Raw genomic sequence first — 16,867 nt, 5'->3', positions numbered from 1 at the left:
AGCTGGCGTCTGCTCTGAAGCAGCTGAAGGTGGGATAACCCAAGAGGATAATTCATGTGGTGAAATAGGAGCAGATGTCAATTAAGACAGCTTGTCTGGCCATTCAGGTGCCAGTTCTGTGGTGTGTGTCGGCAGTACAGGCTTGTCATGTATGCGGTGCTGCTTGACATCATTATTTGTTAGGAGGTGGAGAATTGCTGTAGGCGTTGTGAACTGGGAAAATAAAAAAGGGTTTTTTTAATCATTGGAGCAAACTCGAATCGCAGTTTGATGTTGAAACCAACTACATGCCATTTTAAGTTGTCATTTTTAAAATGAAAAGTCCAATAGGACACTAGTTGCTTTTACTAAAAACAAACCTGCAACAGAGTTCTCATACTAGGCTGGCTGGGGCAGTGGGCTACTGCTCTTTACAACTCTGCAGCAGCTTGCAGTTGTTTCCCAAAGCATTTTGCCCCACACCTTTTCCTCAGCTAAATTCCTTTCTTTTCCCCTTCCAGTTTCTCTCTCGTCTTGGGTGAAGCACTGTGCTGACACAGCTTATGACTGCCAGTCCCAGAAATTAGCTCAGGTTTCTTCATCTGAGGAATATTTCCATAAACCAATACTTGGAAGACTCTGGTACCAGGGCTCCTGTCCTGCCTAGCTTGGAGCAATAGTCCTTAAGAACTGACGCAGGAACCCTTGAAAGAGAGACGAGACTTCAGGATTTTATTTTCTTTCATACAATGGACGTTATCAGTCTGCAAGGTCAGCGTATTGATTGCAAATTAAAGCCCAAATTTACCAGTTCACTGTCTGAGAGATTTAAAGCTGTTATAAAAAGTAATTGAGTCTATTTCTGAGCTGATATGAGTTTGCGTTTAAGAAGTCGAATAAATGAAATGGGGTAAGGGTTGTGTTACATTATTTTCTCATGGTACCACCTCTTTGGGTTCCCTTTTGTCCCATGTTGTGCACCTTTTAATCATAAAAAAAAAAACCAAACCCAAGTGTATGTCCTTGTTGTTCTCTGTCTTGAAGTTAGCATTCCCACAGTGGTTTTGTGTGTTGTACTGTATTCATCCTCAAAGACATAGCTAGTGGTTTACTAAAATGCAAGCACATAGGTTCAAGAAATGCACGGTTGAGCTTAGTGAAAGAAGATTAAGTCAGTTATGTGGCAGCACTGTAAGGGGAAACAGAGGAAAGCCAGAAACCAACCTTAAGTGTTTTTAAAAATCAGTTTAATTTGCTCTAGAGCATCAAACACTTGGAAGGTTTAATCAGATTCATATAGGGACAGCTTGTGTCACTTCTGAAAACCTGTTTGAAGAAATCAGCAGCTTGGGGCAGCACACCCTCAGGCTGGAAGGGACAAAGGAGAAAGTGACCGGATAGGAAGGAAAAATGAAACTCCTTACACAGATGTGTTTAAGAAGTGTAAATATCATAGGTTTAGGAGGAAAGGTTTCATCCTGGAAAAGGTATTTCCTTTAAAACCAGTTAAATTAACACTATCTTCATATTAGGATTTCTGTACCTTTTCTTTGTGAACACTGCTGAGGTCTTAATAGCCCGTCTTAGGTGAATGCTTCCATGTTTGGGGGATCGGAAGGATCCAGATTTCCCTGAATTTTATGCGGTGTCCCTGAAGAGCTTTCACTTTCCCAGCAACCTAGCTACGCACGTGGTTTTGCCTGCTGACTTGAGAGACTGAAGAGACTTTCCTTGATAATTTCAGATGGGTAGCAATACTGTTCTTAGAAGTGGAGGGGTTGCTAACTGCAGAGTTGAGTTTACCTGCTTTCCAGACAAAGGTGCCACAAGTTAGTTGTCCATCTAAAAGCTCTGTAAATATTTAAGCAACACCGTAGTGGAATATGAGGGAAAATTCCCTTTGAAAATTTTATCTTCTAATGTAGAAGGCACACATAAATCTATTTTGAGAATAAAAGAGCCCTTTGTATTCTAAATACTTTTTTTCTGAAGGATTTTGTATAAGGAACAAGTCTGGCTTTCTCCCCCAGCCCCTGTAGGCAAAGCCACCAGTGGCTGAGACCTTCTTTTTCACAGAGCTGCTTTTGAGAACGGAGGAGCCCCATCAGTCAGTGAGAGCAAAGTACAATATTCGGTCTCTGAAATACTTCCACAAAATATTCTTTGCGGATCTAGACTGTACATCAGAGAGAATTTTATCTAAACTGATTTAATGTTAGGGAGGAGGGTTAAATAGCGTTGGGTTGGGGTTTTTTTGGAGGTTAGTAATTTATCACTCGAAGTTGTACAGTACATTAATTATCTGAACAATTGGAGCTGTTGAAGGTTTCTGAAATGAAAGCCACAAGTTATCAGATAAATTTAGAGTTGTGTAATTTTCTCATAACCCTTCACTTGGAAGCCTTTCTGCTTCCAGTATAGGATGAGGTCTGGCAGCGAGGTTAACCCTGACCTCTTGAGTGTTCTATATGGATTTGTTCGTTTCTGCCACATTCTTTCGGTTTAAATTTAGATTTGCTGGCAGCTACTATGCCTATTGCAATAAGCTTCATGGGCAAAACATTGAAACAAATGTGCCTTTTATCACAGATGTTTTTGCTGAATAAGATTAGTGAAGAACACTTGGGAACTGAAAAACAGGGTGCAGAAGCCTTTGGTTCAAAAGGCACAAATAGCTGAATGTCTGGAATGTATTTACTTCTCAATCTAATGAAAGAACAACTAAGTGTTTAGGTGATGGACCATAACCTTGCGCTCTGTTTTACCTCTGTAATTTGTTACTGGTAATATTGAAATTTCAGCTATGTAAGTGAACGCAGAATCTGGATAAGAATGTGTTCATGTAACAAAAGCATGAAGCTTGCTATTCTGAAACAAGCTGTGGTTGCTGTAGGAAGTAGTAACCTACAACTAAATTTTATGTTTGGCTGATTGCTGAATGTGTCTTAGTAAATATTAAACAGTTGTGTTAATTCTTCATATACAGTAACTATCTGAAGCATAATAGCTGCATTTGTAACTGCTTCAAGTTTAAGGAAGTGCATACCATTTAATTTCATATTTGGCACAGAGGATGATACTTCTGTTTTGTGATTCTCTAAGTCCTTGGGACCTGGCTGGGTTTTATTTCTCAAGTAGGAGAAGCAGATGAAACAAATCAGGTATATTTTTGCCCCCTCCTTGGCAGTGGTCAAGGCCAAGCTGGATGGGGCTTCGAGCAACCTGGTCTAGTGGAAGGTGTCACTGCCCATGGCAAGGGGGTTGGACTAGTGGTCTTTAAGGTCCCTTCCAACCCAAACCATTCTATGAATCTATGATATTTTTATTCGTTTTTTTGTCTAACCTGAGTGTATGGGACTAGAAAGGACTATGGAAAGGAGTTCACTTTGAAGGCCAGTATGTCATTCTCTGCCCAATGTATGACATGATCTTCATAGACAAGGTTGCTCCACCTCGAAAGATTTGTTTGACAAGGGATTCTCTGGTCTACTACTGCTCATCTGTCTAGGATAGGGTGAGAGGAAACAGCCTCAAGTTGCTTCAGGGGAGGTTTAGTTTGGATATTAGGAAAGATTTCTTCACCAAAAGGATTGTCAAGCATTGGAACAGGCTGCCCAGAGGAGTGGTTGAGTCACCATTCCCGGAGGTATTTAAAAGACGTGTAGGTGTGGTGCTTAGGGACATGGTTTAGTGGTGGCTTGGCAGTGTTAGGTTAACGGTTGGACTCAATGATCTTAAAGGTCCTTTCCAGCCTAAACAATTCTATATACCAAGGTAACATACAAAAAGTGTTCCTGTAATGCACTTCTGTCTCTAAGCTTTTCAGGTTCTTCAAAAGATAACAACATTACTATGCATTGCTGAATGACCTTGGCTCCAACAAAGAAAGAACTTGAGAGTATGTGGAAGGGAGTGTTCTTCCTGTACATCTTTTTAGGGGAAACCAAATGAATAAAGCAGACCGTGGTTCTTAGATGGTTTGGAGTGAGATTTTTTTTTCCTAGATAATTTGGAGTGAGATTTTTTTTTTCCTCCTGAAGGGCAAGACACAAAAGCTTCCAAAGATGCTCTGACCCTGCTGCCTCTGCAGTTGCTATGGGCACGATACACTGATACTCAGCTCTTCTGAGCACTTTGATAGTGTCCAGCCTAGTTACTAGGGCTGAACACTGGGGAGCTGTGTTCCTCGTGAATGGATTAGGCAGAATTTATTCACTGGTTAGGAGTCCTGCTGTGCAGGCTGTATATTTTTGAATGTAAGTAGCATCATGTTTTTGCTTTTCAGCAGGAATTTCAGGCAACCTTTGAAATACATAGCCGATCAGCATTTGTTCCAAATAGTGCTTTTGTGCCAAATTTCCAATTAGTGAATGGCATTTGTTAACCAGGCCCATTTGGCTTTATCTTGAAAGATAATGAAAACCCATCTTTTTCCTCATTCCCTTAATAGACACAATATAGAGTCTTACTGAACTAAAAAAGACAGAACTGAATGGAGAAGGCTAGGAAAGTTACAGTTTGGGGAAACTCCTTAGGATTTGTGGTTTTAAGGAATGACTGTAGTTTGAGTTCTATTAAGTAAAACAAGAAATTTATAAAAATAAGGGGGTTGGCTCATACAGATGTATTGCAGAGTATTAGTGACTGTTGGAGGTATTGTTCCAGTAGGTAAATATTTGTTGAGATAAAGGCAAAGTATGCTTCCCTGTGCATGGGACAGTTTTTTATTGTAACACAATATCGTGTGTATTGTTACATGCATTTGGAGTGTCTTAGAAATATTTTGAGCCTTTCATAAAGTCTTCATGATTTTTCATCTTTGTATTTTCCATGGAAATTGCTAAATTAGAGACGCCTCTCCAGCCCCGCAAAATACTCTTTTCTGTCATGGAACAGAAAATGGACTGTATGCACTCGTGTAAATCACTTCTGCTTTTTATTGAACTCAAAAATCCAAACTTCTAATGTAGCCTTCAGTGTTTGTCACCTGGCAGGTACAATTAGAATCATAGAACAGTTTCGGTTGGAAGAGACCTTCAAGATCATCGAGTCCAACCTTTGTCCTAGCTCTATCAACACCCCTAAACCATGTCCCTAAGTACAACATCTGCCCGTCTCTTAAACACCTCCAGGGATGGTGACTCCACCACCACCCTGGGCAGGCTGTTTCAATGCCTGACAACCCTTTCAGTAAAGAAATTCTTCCTAATATCCAGGCTGAACCTCCCCAGGTGCAGCTTAAGGCCATTTCCCCTTGTTCTATTGCTTGTTACTAGAGAGAACAGACCAACACCAGCCTCGTTGCAACTTCCTTTCAGGTAGTTGTAGAGAGCAATAAGGTCTCCCCTCAGCCTTCTCTTCTGCAGGCTAAACAGACCCAGATCCCTCAGCTGTTCCTCATATGAGACATACTCCAAATCCTTTACTAGCTTGGTAGCCCACTTCTGTACCGTCTCCAGCACCTCAATGTCCTTCTTGTAGAGAGGGGCCCCAAACTGGTCACAGTACTTGAGGTGAGGCCTCACCAAAGCTGAGTACAAGGGAATGATCACCATCGGACGCATTTTACTTATTTCCCTGTGTAATTGCTGCCTCAGGACTGTTTACCACTGATAAGTAAGAAAGCACATTCTTACAGCTCTTTTTTCTTAAATTACAGTTTAACTGTGTTGAGAAATAGAACCTTCATATTAGATTTTGACAGACTTTCTGCATTCATTGTTGCTGGGTTGGTTTGTGTGTTTTGTCCTTGTTGAGTTGTTTTGAGCATTCATTAAGATTGGAAAGATCAGTACGTGAGGAGGCATAACTACAGGAAAATGTAGCATCTTTACTTTGTTTACAAATAAGTGTTGTAGACATATCTCAACATGTGCATTTCCTGTGTAAGATCATCTCACTCAGAATGGATTCCACATGAGGAGCGTCTTCTGATACTCACTTTCTGTGGGACATCCTATATTTTACTTTAAAGTGGTTGGGAAGACAACGAGGAGCAATCAAAGTATCTGTTTAAGTAATTTTGATACCCACAGAGTCGAAATACAGCTTAGCACTTTTAACAGCATTTCAGGAATAATACTCAGAGGCTGTAAAAATTTGGGAAATTCCAAAGAAAGACCTGTAAAACTGAAGATTGAATTGGATATTTAATTTTCTGTGCTTCAAAACAACCCCCACAAAGATAATACTAGCCCCTCTGAAGGTTGGTAATATGAGACCACATGTCTGATGATCTGGGGCCTTATTCTCAGTCACTGTGATGAAGATGAGCAATTCTATTAGTAATAATATGTATCAGTGTAATAGTGGAGTGAGCCTCCTGGATTCTATTTGTAAAGCTTTTTTTTCTGCAATAGTGAGCAAATTACAATTACCTCTCTGTCCCACTTGCAAAACCCTCAGAAGGAAACAAAGCACCATAAAGATTTATCAGGTAAGGATAATAACAATATTCATCTAGCTCCCCTAGGTATCATGGAGTGTTGGTATGATGCTCTTAGGATTTTGGCAGGATGGCAACACAGTATTACTCTTTGTATGCTCAGTCTATTAGAATTGTTTGCTATGAAATTATCCTCATTGCAAATATATGTATTGTTTGTGAAAGTAAAGATGAAAGAGCTGATGTAGCTTCAGGACAGAGACTAATCTGGGGAGCAGTAGCTGCCCGTAATGACAGGGAGGTCAGTGTGACTGTACCTTTCTTGTGGATCATTAGAAGTGGTTTGAATAAGGAAAACAAGGCATAATGCAGCAGCATCACAGGGACTGCCATGGAAAGATGCTTAAGGGGAGTCACTGGAAAGGTCTTGAGGAAACGAAGGAACAAGTTTTTTTGGCAGCCACGCTACAATGAACTCATGTTTTCATTATACAGGAAAGCAGTTCAGGTAAAAGGGGAAGATACATCCATGAAAACAGAAAATGTTTGAAACCAATAAAGTATTCCCAATGGATGAGCAGAAGAAAGATGCAAGACTTGACCAAGTCTGAAAATATAGTAAGGAATAAAATGCAGTGCACATCATGATGTTCACTGTTCTGGATCTTATTGACAATGAACCATCAGTGGAAAAATGCTAAAATAGAAGTGGCTTTAGGAGGAGATGTTAGAGTTACTCTGGCTTTGGTCTTGGTTGTGTTCAGCTTGAGCTGGCAGGGGTTCACCCAAGATGAAGTGTTATAAAGCCATTCAGATACACAGAAGTGGAGTATGATCATGATCATTTGAGTATGAAGAACAGCTATGAATATGTCATCAGGATTGGAGTGATAATTGAAGCTTTCTGAATGGAGAAGAGTTACTTAAGGACAGGGAAAGGACTGGTCAGCTTTTTCCTTGATGGATGAAAGAAAAATTAGAGTCTTCAAGTTACAAAAACCTTGAATGTTTTAAGACTTCATATATGTTTGATTTCTTTTAGACCCAACCAGAAAAAGGATCTGAATGGTCGGACTCTATGTCGTGTCTTATGAAGAAACTGGAACAGTTGAACTTAGATATTGAAGAAGCTCTGAGTGCTGGCTCTTCTCCCTCTGGTACTCCTTCTACCAAAAGGCACAAGCAACTGGTAAGAATGTGTGTGTCATATGACGCGTTTTCTACATTTAGCTGTCAGATACTCATCAAGCTATAGTTTTCAGATCTGGTTGTGTTTCTGAACAGGCTGAGGAGCTTAGATTCAACAGTTTTCGCTCAATAATAACAAAGTCTCTAATTTCATTAGGTGACTAATGAACAAATAACCAGAAATGTTGTAGGATGAAACTTAGAAGTTTTCTGTCAATATGGCTTAAAATCATTAAACGTCTTTTTTTTTTTTTTTAGAGAGGAATTTGAATCCAGATGATTGTATTTGATAATTTTTCAAGGTAGAATATTGTTAAGGTTCCAATGCTAGCCTATTTATACTTTTTATATTTATTTAAAGACATAACTGTGAGAGAGACACTATGTATCTTTATTAAGAGTTGAATTAATATTTTTGGTTTTTGTGTGAGTATTTGATTTAGAGCTGCATTCCGCTAGTTAAGAATATTTTGTGATGGCAGGTATCATTAGTTGATGACACACAGTTTCTCAAGTTTTTATTTTGAGGGCAAATAGGATTAAGGAGCAATGATATTATTTTAGTATTTTTTGAATAAGCAATTTTTTTCAATAGAAGCAAGTAACTGGAAGTAAACAACTTGAGAAGTAGAAGTGTTTGTTCCCTGCTTTAGGCTATGATTAAAGTCAGTTCTTAAGATAGAGTTGTTTGGATTTGCAGCTCTGAATGTTAGTACTGGCTTGAAATTCCTGGAAGGTGAGCTTGTTTGAATGCTTTTGCCGTTGCTTCCGTTTCAATGCTGCTTCATTTTGTAAGAGTAAATTCTTTAAGTAAACATCTGTGTGGATCACAGTGTAAATGTTCATGTCTCTCAAGGTGACGCTTTTGGAATGTTGCGTCTCGGTGTTGCGCTTTGCAGTATGTGTTTTCATATTCTGCAGAGAGAGTCTTAGTAACAGAGTGGCCATGACTGTCTCTCATCTTTCCTATTGTAATGTCAGCAAGTCAGAACCAGCTCTGACCAACTGAATTAATTTCATCATTGACTTGTCTGTTAATGGACAGTGTTCTGTCTTCTTGTAGGCAGCTGCTCAGTGTCTTCTGTCAAAATACAGCGGCAGCGTGGTCTGCTTTTCTGCCTGAAAGTGAAATCCGGGCCATCAGAGTTTAAGCACTTCCCATTGTGAGGCAGTCTGGGTTTGGTAACCAGTGATCCAAACACCTGTGATTTTATGGCTGTGCCTATACTACTAAGGCAAAAGCGATGGTTTGGTTAGGCATAATTCTTTTTCCATGACAGCTTGAACATCATAGAACACATCATGGAGCATTCAGTGAAGGGCATGTAACATGTAGAGAGCAGAAAACCAAACCCAAATAGACAATGTTTTCGAATACCCTTTAGTACATAAGAACAACATCATCAAAAGTGGTTGCATACATAGGGAATGCCAACATCAGCATCCCAGATGCTTGCACTTCCCTTACTGAAGCTTGGTGGCAAGACATCTTCTGAGTACAGAGGCCAGGACTTTGGTCACAGTCTTCTTTCTGGGACATATTCCCCCACCAGAAGCCTGTGCTAGTGATACAGAGCTGGTCATGCTTAGTATGCTGATAAAACCTAGCTCCAAGCCAGGCTTACTGGTCTTGGCACATTTGTTTCTGTTATCAACAGTTGCATCTGTTTGGAAAAGTCAAAAAAAATTTCAAGGATGTTTCTAATATCAATGCCAAAATTACCATTTTCCTTAATATGATATTTGAGCAGTTAACTCTTTGTCGGATCATGTCTTCTTCTGCTCTGAAGCAGGAGAGTTTGCCCTATGGACAGGCAAACATGTGAATCTGTCGCATTTTTAAAGTGGCCTTATTTGGCAGACTGGAAATGTCCTTTAAACCTCCAAGAGCCAATTTCACTGCAGGAGCTGGAAAGGTCATTTAACACAAAGGTCCTTCTGATGAGACCAGCAAGATCGGAACAAGAAAACAGTCAGGGACAATCTGTTGTGGAATTGATGATGGGACACCATTTTCTGTCTCCTGGAAAGGTATTTGTAGGACAAGGGAATCATCTGCCCTAATTTAAAAATTTAAGAGTAATTTGCTTCAAAAGGGGTTGACCTTGGTCTTCCTGTATAGTCGAAGAGGAGAAATTCATCCTCCTACATCTCTCCATGAATTTACTGCGAAGAAACAAGATTTTGCACATCTCAAAATGATAGCTGCAGTGGAAAAAATGAACAAACTCTTGTTTTCATACAAGTTGTATGAGTAATTTATCTTCTATCAATTCATCCCATTTGGTCCATACTTCTTATTATAAGTCGTAATTTGTTCCACACGTATCAAATGTTTTATACTTGTCACAAGGGAACTTGAATAGGAAGAAGACCTATCTCAGACATATGTTTACTAGTAACTGTGTAAATTTGGCTTCTATAATGATGAGCAACATATGATAAAAAGATATGTTTTTATCCTATTTTGATTATATAAAGTGGGAACTGACGCAAGAAATTAGGATTGAAAATTATTTTGGGTCAAGTGTTCACAGATACAAGGCCAACTTGTAGTCCTCAGGTCTCCGAAATGGGTGACTACTGTATGAGTGGCAACAAGTTTGTTCGAGCTGCTGCTCTAAAAATTGGTCTCTTGAGAGTGTGGGCAATTTTTAACAAATGACAGAGTGTTTATTTCTTATGGCAAATGCTGTGTCTCAGAAATATTTTGTAATTTATTCGCTAGGTTGAGCCAGTTGCTTTTCTACTGAAGGATTTTTCATCTGTTCATGAAAGTAACTGATATTTTATTATTTTTTAAAATTTTCCTGTTGTGGAGATATGTGTTATTAATAATACTTGATTGAACAAAAATTTTGCAGGAAGAAGTCTAAATATTTGCTAATGAAAATAGGCTCAGTGAATAAATGTTATGGGACTTACTGGGTGGGAGTATGGGGTTTGCAGTATTTTGGTGAACAAGTTTAAGGTGTTTTCTAAAATGTGATAACTTTTAGATGAATGGTAAGAGGTTGTCTGTCTTCACATCTGTGTAAACTGCAAGTTACTGCTAGTCAGTTTTATTGCTGAGAAATACTATGGGGCAGTAACACTGGCTGGATGACTCAGTATCTGATCCAGAAAAGATATTAAAAATAGTTATCTGTCATCAAATTATTTTCTGAAATGTTCTGTCACCATTGCTATAAGTACAGGATTTAAATACAAAAAGCTGGGCCTTCTGAATGTACTAACAGCAAAACTGCTAGCTTTGGAAAACTGCAATTGATAATACTGCTTCTCTAAAATCTGTACCCTTCCTATGAAGAAAAAAAATCTTTCTTAACAATATAGAAGGAGGAACTTTGTAAATGAGACAGCAGAGATAAAACACTATTGCTGTAAACAGAGTGTTTCCCTGTTCTTTAATGTATCTGCCGCATTGCTATTTGATGTCTAGTACTTGATTCCAGTACAGAAAAAACAGCAGATCTGAAGAATAAGAATCACGTTTTTCAGTTTTAGTCCTTTATCATTCGTGGATAGTGACAGACAAACAAATCCTGTTTGATTACAATTACCCTGTCTTGTATTAGAGATATGACTTTCATTGAACGAAACTTTGTCTTTAACTTACACATTCTCTTAACTCTTTTGCAGTGGTGTATTTTATCTTCAGACTTTTTTGTGCCACATACTGATTCCTTTGTCACCTTTTCAAAGCCTCCTCATTTTACATCCCTAAAAATACACTAACTGCAACTAGGCAGTTGCTGTTAAAGACCAGCAGCAAGTTTGTCCTCTTTTGAAGGGGAGCAACCAGAAAATGGGCTGATTTTGATCGATTGTACCCAACGACTTGGGACTGCTCTTCAGTGCACCCGTGATCCTGGTTCCCTGATTTTCAGCATGGATCCTGCTGGATTGCAGCATTACTTGCTCCTTGCTCGCACACCTCATTGTTCTTTTGAGGCAAACCAGGATACATGGGGGGAATGGTGTGCAGTTGGACTCTTCCTGGCAGTGCATTCAGTGTTGCTGGGTCCATGTGGGCCCAGAGTAAGGACACACATCTTTTAAAAAATGGTGTGGGAGTGGAGCAATCGAGTGAGATCTCCCCAGGTTTGGGGGACAAGGAAAAGTGGATTTGGAAAGTTCAGAATCTGTAATTTGAGAATGGAAATTTGCTGGGTCTCTGTTTAAAGTTAGAAAAACAGACATGAAATAAAGTGAAAAGATAGTTTTAAATAATTTGAATAAAACCATTTCTCTTTCTAAGGCAGAGGTGATTCAGGTCCTTGATATTTAGGAAGGTGTACTGCTATTTGTTAGTTCTCTAGTCGTGTATACTAGCTGTTAGGGAAACCACTTCACATAATACCTGGATGTCTGACTGAGCAAAATGGAAAAATGATGTAGCAGGTGGTTTTAAGAAAAAAGATTGAGTCCAAATGTTTACCTTACATCAGAGAAAAAAAGCTTTAAAAAGACAAAATTCCGATTTTTTATCTTGCAGTTCACATTAAAAATATTTATGACTTGCCTTTATTTACAGGGTTTTTAAAATTCTCTTACAGTGCCTTGTTCAAGTGGAGACAGGCTTTTATGGAGATCATCAAGGAAAGGGATCTTGGAAAAATGGAAGAGCAGACTACCAGGATCTAGACTGTTTACCTTACCCAATGTTGACTGGAGCACGACCTAAAACTGATGTAAGTAGCGACAGCGTATTTACAACATTCCCTAACTCTCAGGTTCAGTAACCTCAAAATTTACTGTTTATCATAAAAATTGTCCTTGTGTTTCTTCAAAGTCATTTGTTCTGCAAATACTGCACTACATGGAGGAGTTTGGTTTGCAAAACAGGTACAGATAAAAGTCAGTCTTGAGTTAATGAGGCTCCAGGCCTGTGGGATTCATCTAATCTGATTTTAGACAACACTAATGAAGACTTCTACATCTGAACTAGTAACTCAGATTGCCTTCATGGTCAATGGAAAGAAACAGGCTTTCTAAAGAGTAATTCTAAAGAGTAATTCATCTCATCTGGAGGTTACATGTGATGGATTCCAGCCACCAGTGTCACTATTGCATATTTTTCTTCATTGCTTGTTTTAGAATTAGTCTCTTAGAATTTTTAGTTTGGCTGTTGGTTATGCCCATTTCAGGGTAGATTCCAGCCTGCATTCTCTGTAAGCAGAAGTGTTCCTAAAGGTCTTTTTTTACCACTAGTTATGTCTTCTGTATTTGTTTGTATTCGTTTCTTCTTTCGCTAGTTAAAGCATCCTGTAGCAATGAGTTCCAAAGTTTAATTGTGGAGTATGTGAAAGAACACCTATTTCTTGTAAGTTTGCTGATGGATTATTAATTTGGCTGTAATTCTTGTACTGTGAAAAACTGAATTTTAGGAGTCTTGTAGGAACTAGGGAATACCCAAGACTGGTTTTTTTTTCAGTGTGTCTGACTGTATTTATTGGTATTGCATTTTATCTGCCTGTTTATCTTGGGCCCATGCAGCATCACGAGGTCCTTTTGCAGCACTTGGCAGTCTAAGCTTAGTAATTTAATGTCATCAGAAGACTCTGTCCCTTTTTGTTCCTCTATTTTCCAGATATTTATGAGGATATTGAACATGTATCTATGAGACTGTCAGGTAATATCCATCCGCTGTAAAAGAAAACAACCAATTATTCCTAACCTTTTTTTTTCACTTTTAGTTAGCAATGAAAACACATTTTTTATTTCTTGACATCTTTTTTGTTGTTCCTCCTTGACAGCGTAGTTGGATCTGACAGATAACTTCATCAGAAGCATTTTGAAGCAGAAGTACATTGTATCAGCCAAATCACCCAGATCTACATTTCAAAGAACTTGGCCTCCAAAAGCCGTACTTACACTTCTCTGTTAGCCTGTGTTACTATCCATGTGTTTCTGTTCTTAAGCATACTGTCTGGTAGTTTTCTGCTATGCATATCGGTCCTACCAGCATCTCTCCTATAAATGGCTTCAAAGGCATTTTCAGATACTGGCATCACATATGGCACCCTCCATTTCTCTGATCCCAAAGCCAATAGGTTTTAGCAATAATTACACATTAAGTCAATAGCTCAGCCGTTCTCTTTCTCCTGATAAGGTCCTTATTTTAAGCTATCTACACAATTTTGATTAAAGCAAAATCTATTATATTAAAGGTATCTTTAAAACTGTCACACTGTTCAACTACCAAAGAATGATACACATACTGCCATACAAATTCTGTATTTCATTAAATAATGAATTATTTATTGCCTACTCCTGTTCACTGAAGTAGAAATTTGAAGGTGGGCTCCGCTTGCTTACTAATTGAAAACATTATTTTCTTCCCACTAGCTGTTTTCTTTCCTTAGAAATAAGTTCACTGTTTTCCATTTCTGCAGAAGCACAAACATTTGTTCTGATTTGTCGCTTGTTTTAGTCGGAACAGATAGCAGAATTCAATAAAAAGATATTTGCCAACTTTATTTGTTTTTTACCTCTGCCAAATGTTCAGGCATGTACAAGTATCGTTGCTTAACTGCCTTCCCACTAATACAATGTAAATATTTTTGAAGTGATGTTGCAGTAATACTATTGTTTGGCTAGAAGTATGTGGGAGAGAAGGCAGAGAAAGTAAGTTTTGAATTTTTTTTTTTTTTTTTTTCCTGAAGTCTACATTTCTCTTTTTGTTGAAATTCAGGAAATACTAGTACAATAAATAGCATTTCTGTGAATCTTCATCAGTACAGTCTACGTATTGTATCAAACATTTTTGCAGTGCCATAGTAACAGCAGTGTAATGCAGAAAGTACTACTGTTCTTAGGGCACCGTCTAGTCTAGAAACCTACTGGAGGCACAGAGCTTCTTTAGAAATTAGTGAGCTATTTTTTGAGTTGACCAGTGCTTTAAACTAGGGATAAATGTTGAAACTGAGTGTTTACAAATTTCATTCAGGAGAGTAGATAATTTTACTTCCTTCAAAGTGCTGCTTTTGGTGATGTCCTGTATTTCAGGACAAATACAAATAAGGCCATGTCTAGCTCCAGGCATTCAGTCTGCATGAGTCTGTCATGTCTCTCTAATACCCAGATTTTCACCACTTACTCCTTAAGATACAGATTTGCCATATTTTTTAAAAAGGGCATGCCGAAGTTACTTTTATTACATTAAAGAGGTTGTATCCAAATGACAAAGGGCTAATTCCTTGTGTATCACACCCAGGTTTCATCCATTTAACTCTCACGATCCAAGTGATATAGTAGATAACTTGGGAGTAACACAGAGATAAATCAGATCCATTGTGTTTTCATGAGCTAGTTTTTCTTCTCTTGCAATTTTTTATGAGTCAGAAGGTCAAAAATTGCTTACCTGTCTCCACTCCCCAGGAGCTCGTATATCCAGGCATTTAGGGAACCAAATACTCCTTAAATTACTGAGATTAGCAAATGCAGTGGAGAAGACCTATGTTAGAAAGAGCAGGGGTGCTGTAATTCAGGAATATTATGCAGAGAATTATGCAGGACACAGTTGTTCAATTCTCAATACAAGGCAGCGATGTTAGCTGCACACTTTTATGGATACCAACTAGGCTGACAGCTTAAAAGGTTTCTTTGGCAAACTTGTGTCACAGTAGGTGTTCTGATTTATATGTTTTTAAATGGTGACTCACACTTGTTACAATATTTTGATAGAATAATAGTGAAAATCGTGGTTTTAGGGCAATGGTGTGTCATGTCATGTCTCCCCTCCTTCCTTCCCCCCAAAAAGTTGCTTCACTGAAACATTATTTGTGTGGTATTAAAGGAAATACGTACCTAAGGTGGTAGGGAGGTTGGGTGTCTGAGAGACAGAGTTTCACCTGACAAATGCTGGCATTTGTAAGTCCATGTCAAGGGTTGAGGCTGGGCTGGCCACTAACAAATGACACACACTCTCTATTAACCCCTCTCCCCTCCAAAAAGGGAAAGGGAGAGAGACTTTACAGTTTGGAAAAGAAAACTAAAACAGCTTTAATGAAACGATAACAATTAAAAACAAAAAAAAAGAATAAGGAAATAATGAAATATATACAATATGTACAAATATATACAAACCCAATACCAAACCCAACTCCCCCCACCCTGATGACGATACGTCACCACCACGCTGCAGGGCTGGCACTGGGGCAGTCCCAGGCTGGACTCGGCAGCAGACAGGAATGGGCTGCAGGAGCTGGCCTCAGACACTGGATTCCGGGATTCACGGATCGGGATTGACGACAGAAGAACAGACAGAGTCCTCCTCAGATGTCGGCCATTGAAGAAGAGAGAGAGACCATCGTGATCTCTCAGCTTTATACTGAACGTGACGTATATGGGATGGAACACTCTGCTGGTCAGGTTTGGGTCACCTGTCCAGTTCACTCCTCCCTGCAGGTGTGACCTTTTTCGTGCTTGTGACCCTTTTCACTCCTGGCACCCCAACATGGAGTACAAGATTTAGCAGTGACCTTGGTCACTACAAGAACAAGTATAAACAAAGGCCTTTCTGCACATCATTCCTTGGTACGAACTATAAACATCAGGCCTTATCACTGCTAGGAGCAGTCACTGTCTGGAAAAACACACTGCTGTTTCAGAAGTGCTGTTAGTTAGAAGAGACTTAACTGAAAAATTAAAGCACTAAACCAGAATTAGTTCTGGTTTAGCCCAAACCAGGACAGTCCATGTCTACATCATAGAGATTCCATTAATGGAGAGAAAAAAAAAACACTTCTACGGCAAGATCCATCTCACCCTGAAGTAATCATCTGAATGTGTGTCACCTGGTTGAAGTGCTTCATGCCCACAAAGTGCTGATGTTGGCTGTTCGAGTATTTGAAGAGCCTGGGGGGACTGGCTGAGGCATGGGTGCTTAGAGCTGGGGGAGCTAAATCCCTCCCATGGCATCTAAGTTACAGTCTGGCATTTGATAGGCAGTGCCTGCCTCTCCATGCACTGAGCAGAGGAAACTTTGAGACCTAGATGGTCTAATACCAGGTGGTGTGAAAACCCTCTAGCTCTTGCAGATAACACAATATCCTCTGCAGTATGCACTCTGTGAATTAGTAAGGAAAGAAAACTTGATATATTGGTAACAAGGTGGGATTTTTCCTTTATCTGTGGTAAGTCTGCTTTTATGTTTTCTTTTTAAGTAGAGTTGATGAGCACAGTTTTGATTTCTCATGCTTTAGTTTCACAGGTAGCTTGAGTTTATTAAACTGAGAGGGCTAAATTAATAATTTTATAGGTTTGGAGTTTGTTTTAACATGGATTCTCAGTATGGTTCACTAGTTAGCT

At 39.0% G+C, this 16,867-nt stretch overlaps 1 protein-coding gene across 1 annotated transcript in view; it reads left to right on the top strand.

Moving 5' to 3' along the window:
* STARD13 (StAR related lipid transfer domain containing 13) overlaps nucleotides 1-16,867 on the top strand; it is a 259,540-nt gene that overhangs the window by 22,054 nt on the left and 220,619 nt on the right. The window contains exons 2-3 of the mRNA XM_086481875.1: nucleotides 7,407-7,553; nucleotides 12,112-12,246. Coding sequence (XP_086338001.1) covers nucleotides 7,407-7,553; nucleotides 12,112-12,246 — 282 coding nt within the window. The remainder of the gene's footprint in view (nucleotides 1-7,406; nucleotides 7,554-12,111; nucleotides 12,247-16,867) is intronic.

Source organism: Leptosomus discolor, chromosome 1, assembly GCF_034619465.1.
Source record: "Leptosomus discolor isolate bLepDis1 chromosome 1, bLepDis1.hap2, whole genome shotgun sequence".
Classification (NCBI taxonomy): domain Eukaryota; kingdom Metazoa; phylum Chordata; class Aves; order Leptosomiformes; family Leptosomidae; genus Leptosomus; species Leptosomus discolor.
The sequence above is the reverse complement of the archived record's forward strand: the minus strand, read 5'-3'. Positions and strand labels throughout refer to the sequence as shown.